The following is a 5,000-nucleotide window of genomic DNA, read 5'->3' on the forward strand; positions in this document are numbered from 1 at the left end:
GACGTTATGGTATCCCAATCTGCTTGACGTTATGGTATCCCAATCTGCTTGACGTTATGGTATCCCAATCTGCTTGACGTTATGGTATCCCAATCTGCTTGACGTTATGGTATCCCAATCTGCTAGACGTTATGGTATCCCAATCTGCTTGACGTTATGGTATCCCAATCTGCTAGACGTTATGGTATCCCAATCTGCTAGACGTTATGGTATCCCAATCTGCTAGACGTTATGGTATCCCAATCTGCTAGACGTTATGGTATCCCAATCTGCTAGACGTTATGGTATCCCAATCTGCTAGACGTTATGGTATCCCAATCTGCTAGACGTTATGGTATCCCAATCTGCTTGACGTTATGGTATCCCAATCTGCTTGACGTTATGGTATCCCAATCTGCTAGGCGTTATGGTATCCCAATCTGCTAGACGTTATGGTATCCCAATCTGCTTGACGTTATGGTATCCCAATCTGCTTGACGTTATGGTATCCCAATCTGCTAGACGTTATGGTATCCCAATCTGCTAGACGTTATGGTATCCCAATCTGCTTGACGTTATGGTATCCCAATCTGCTAGACGTTATGGTATCCCAATCTGCTTGACGTTATGGTATCCTAATCTGCTAGACGTTATGGTATCCCAATCTGCTAGACGTTATGGTATCCCAATCTGCTTGACGTTATGGTATCCCAATCTGCTAGACGTTATGGTATCCCAATCTGCTAGACGTTATGGTATCCCAATCTGCTAGGCGTTATGGTATCCCAATCTGCTAGGCGTTATGGTATCCCAATCTGCTAGACGTTATGGTATCCCCAATCTGCTAGACGTTATGGTATCCCAATCTGCTAGACGTTATGGTATCCCAATCTGCTAGACGTTATGGTATCCCAATCTGCTGGACGTTATGGTATCCCAATCTGCTTGAGCGTTATGGTATCCCAATCTGCTAGACGTTATGGTATCCCAATCTGCTTGACGTTATGGTATCCCAATCTGCTAGACGTTATGGTATCCCAATCTGCTTGACGTTATGGTATCCCAATCTGCTAGACGTTATGGTATCCCAATCTGCTTGACGTTATGGTATCCCAATCTGCTAGACGTTATGGTATCCCAATCTGCTTGACGTTATGGTATCCCAATCTGCTAGACGTTATGGTATCCCAATCTGCTAGACGTTATGGTATCCCAATCTGCTTGACTTTATGGTATCCCAATCTGCTAGACGTTATGGTATCCCAATCTGCTAGACGTTATGGTATCCCAATCTGCTAGACGTTATGGTATCCCAATCTGCTAGACGTTATGGTATCCCAATCTGCTAGACGTTATGGTATCCCAATCTGCTAGACGTTATGGTATCCCAATCTGCTAGACGTTATGGTATCCCAATCTGCTTGACGTTATGGTATCCCAATCTGCTTGACGTTATGGTATCCCAATCTGCTAGACGTTATGGTATCCCAATCTGCTAGACGTTATGGTATCCCAATCTGCTAGACGTTATGGTATCCCAATCTGCTTGACGTTATGGTATCCCAATCTGCTTGACGTTGGGGAGACAAAGTTTAGTGCAGTGGTCGGGCTCTAAACACAAACCTCTGGAAAGACTGTATCCATTCTGTCATGTTGCTGCATCAGCTTTACCCATAATGTCATGTTGCTGCATCATCGTTACCCATTCTGTCATGTTGCTGCATCAGCTTTACCCATAATGTCATGTTGCTTTATCAGCGTTAACCATTATGTCATGTTGCTGCATCAGCTTTACCCATTCTGTCATGTTGCTGCATCAGCTTTACCCATTCTGTCATGTTGCTGCATCATCGTTACCCATTCTGTCATGGTGCTGCATCAGCTTTACCCATAATGTCATGTTGCTGCATCAGCGTTACCCATTCTGTCATGTTGCTGCATCAGCATTACCATTCTGTCATGTTGCTTTATCAGCATTAACCCATTCTGTCATGTTGCTGCATCAGCATTACCATTCTGTCATGTTGCTGCATCAGCGTTACCCATTCTGTCATGTTGCTGCATCAGCGTTACCCATTCTGTCATGTTGCTGCATCAGCATTAACCCATTCTGTCATGTTGCTGCATCATCATTACCATTCTGTCATGTTGCTGCATCAGCATTACCATTCTGTCATGTTGCTGCATCAGCATTAACCCATTCTGTCATGTTGCTGCATCAGCATTAACCCATTCTGTCATGTTGCTGCATCAGCATTAACCCATTCTGTCATGTTGCTGCATCAGCATTAACCCATTCTGTCATGTTGCTAAATAAAAGTGTCACGCTGCCAAAGATAGTCCTGTCCTCCTACTGTAGCGGTCATCTCTCATCTCATCACGCGGTCATCTCTCATCTCATCACGCGGTCATCTCTCATCTCATCACGCGGTCATCTCTCATCACGCGGTCATCTCTCATCTCATCACGCGGTCATCTCTCATCTCATCACGCGGTCATCTCTCATCTCATCACGCGGTCATCTCTCATCACGCGGTCATCTCTCATCTCATCACGCGGTCATCTCTCATCTCATCACGCGGTCATCTCTCATCTCATCACGCGGTCATCTCTCATCACGCGGTCATCTCTCATCTCATCACGCGGTCATCTCTCATCTCATCACGCGGTCATCTCTCATCTCATCACGCGTTCATCTCTCATCTCATCACGCGGTCACCTCTCATCTCATCACGCGTTCATCTCTCATCTCATCACGCGGTCATCTCTCATCTCATCACGCGGTCATCTCTCATCTCATCACGCGGTCATCTCTCATCTCATCACGCGTTCACCTCTCATCTCATCACGCGGTCATCTCTCATCTCATCACGCGGTCATCTCTCATCACGCGGTCATCTCTCATCATGCGGTCATCTCTCATCTCATCACGCGGTCATCTCTCATCTCATCACGCGGTCATCTCTCATCTCATCACGCGGTCATCTCTCATCACGCGGTCATCTCTCATCTCATCACGCGGTCATCTCTCATCTCATCACGCGGTCATCTCTCATCTCATCACGCGTTCACCTCTCATCACGCGTTCACCTCTCATCTCATCACGCGGTCATCTCTCATCACGCGGTCATCTCTCATGGCAAAACCATGGCCTGGTCCTCTTTCTGACAGAGCACTGCTGCTCCTGTGTATATTTGCATTTCATTAGGAAGCAGTGGGGGACCTTGCCTGGATTTGCTGTGAAAAATGGTGCCGTTGCGCACAAGTTGCTGATTGCCCCTTTTTATCTTCCTACGAGCAGAGAGACAACAGACGGGGCAGCCCTCGTGGGCTGCCAAACAGAGTGAGGATCGTTGGATGGGAATCTGCAGTTCCCAGCTGAGGCAAAGTTTATCTTTGCCATAGCAGCATGGGGCCACACTACACAGACTAGTACTTTGGCAAAGCCTCAATAGAAAGAGCTTCTGTTGATTTAGGAGTTGAAAGCTCCTGCTAATATTACAGTCCACTAGATTTAGCATGTGTAGACGGGAAACAACATGCTAAAACACCTCAAGGCATTGGACGATATCTGGATGTCACTACTGATCATGTCTCAACGGTGACTGTGCAGCTTGATGGACCTCGAAAAGTGGAAGTTCATTATGAGATGCCATTTAAACCCAGGGTTTTTTAGAGGTTCAGATTGGATGTAGTAGATATAGTCCATAGTTCTCTCAACCAATCTGACCAGCATCTCTCTCTCTCTCTCTCTCTCTCTCTCTCTCTCTCTCTCTCTCTCCCTCTCTCTCTCTCTCTCTCTCTCTCTCTCTCTCTCTCTCTCTCTCTCTCTCTCTCTCTCTCTCTCTCTCTCTCTCTCTCTCTCTCTCTCTCTCTCTCTCTGTCTCCCCCCCCCGCTCCCTCTATACAGGTCCGTCCAGACAGAGTCCTCTCCTGGTCACTCTGAGTGGTAACTACTCCTCTCCTCTCAGCATCACCAGCTCTAACAACAAGGCCTACCTCCACTGGTCCTTCGACCACACCACCAGCCACAAAGGCTTCCGCATACGATACTCAGGTGAGTCCAGGTGGTGTGTGTGTGTGTGTGAGGATTGTGTTTGTGTGTGTGTGCGCGTGTGTATGTCGAACAGGTGATCTTATGTAACTCTGAGATAACATCTTAGATCACAGATGCCTAGGAGGTGTAAAATAAACTTCAAAGTGTCTATACAAACAGACTATGCAAACATTGACTGACAAATACAACATGTTATCACATATATATATATATATATATATATATATATATATATATATATATATATATATATAGTGTCAAGGTGTGATAGAGCTTGTGTTAAGACTATGATGCAACCCCATGACAATAATACTTCCAGAGCACCACTGGAACTCTTATTTTTCTTGTTGTTCCGTTGTCTTTCCCTCCAAAGATGAAGGATGTGTTGATGTAAGACAGCTGCATTACTTTGGATGAGTTATCACTGTATCAATGTTTAAAAAAGCTCCTTCTGTTACCTATCAACACTACTCAGGAAGATTGACTAATCACCGCACCACCGTTCGCCCTCTCTCACCGGAGTCCTCCCTGCCTCTCTACCTCTCTCCCTCCCCCATCCCTCTCTCATGGCAATCCTATTAGCCTCTATCTCTCTCCCTCTCTCCCTCCCTCTCTCACCGGAGTCCTCCCTGCCTCTCTACCTCTCTCCCTCCCCCATCCCTCTCTCATGGCAATCCTATTAGCCTCTATCTCTCTCCCTCTCTCCCTCCCTCTCTCACCAGAGTCCTCTCTCCCTCTCTGCCTCTCTCCCTCCCTCTCTCACCGGAGTCCTCCCTGCCTCTCTCCCTCTCTCCCTCGCTCTCTCACCGGAGTCCTCCCTGCCTCTCTCGCTCTCTCCCTCCCTCCCTCACCGGAGTCCTCCCTGCCTCTCTCCCTCTCTCACTCCCTCTCTCCCCGGAGTCCTCTCTCCCTCCCTCCCTCCCTCTCTCCCTCTCTCCCCGGAGTCCTCTCTCTCTCTCTCTCT

The 5,000-nt window shown here is 47.2% G+C and overlaps 1 protein-coding gene across 1 annotated transcript in view; it reads left to right on the forward strand.

Moving 5' to 3' along the window:
* csmd2 (CUB and Sushi multiple domains 2) overlaps window positions 1–5,000 on the forward strand; it is a 421,278-nt gene that overhangs the window by 297,291 nt on the left and 118,987 nt on the right. Inside the window, exon 43 of the mRNA XM_045225492.1 lies at window positions 3,890–4,036. Coding sequence (XP_045081427.1) covers window positions 3,890–4,036 — 147 coding nt within the window. The remainder of the gene's footprint in view (window positions 1–3,889; window positions 4,037–5,000) is intronic.

This window comes from Coregonus clupeaformis, chromosome 16 (assembly GCF_020615455.1).
Source record: "Coregonus clupeaformis isolate EN_2021a chromosome 16, ASM2061545v1, whole genome shotgun sequence".
Taxonomy (NCBI): Eukaryota; Metazoa; Chordata; class Actinopteri; order Salmoniformes; family Salmonidae; genus Coregonus; species Coregonus clupeaformis.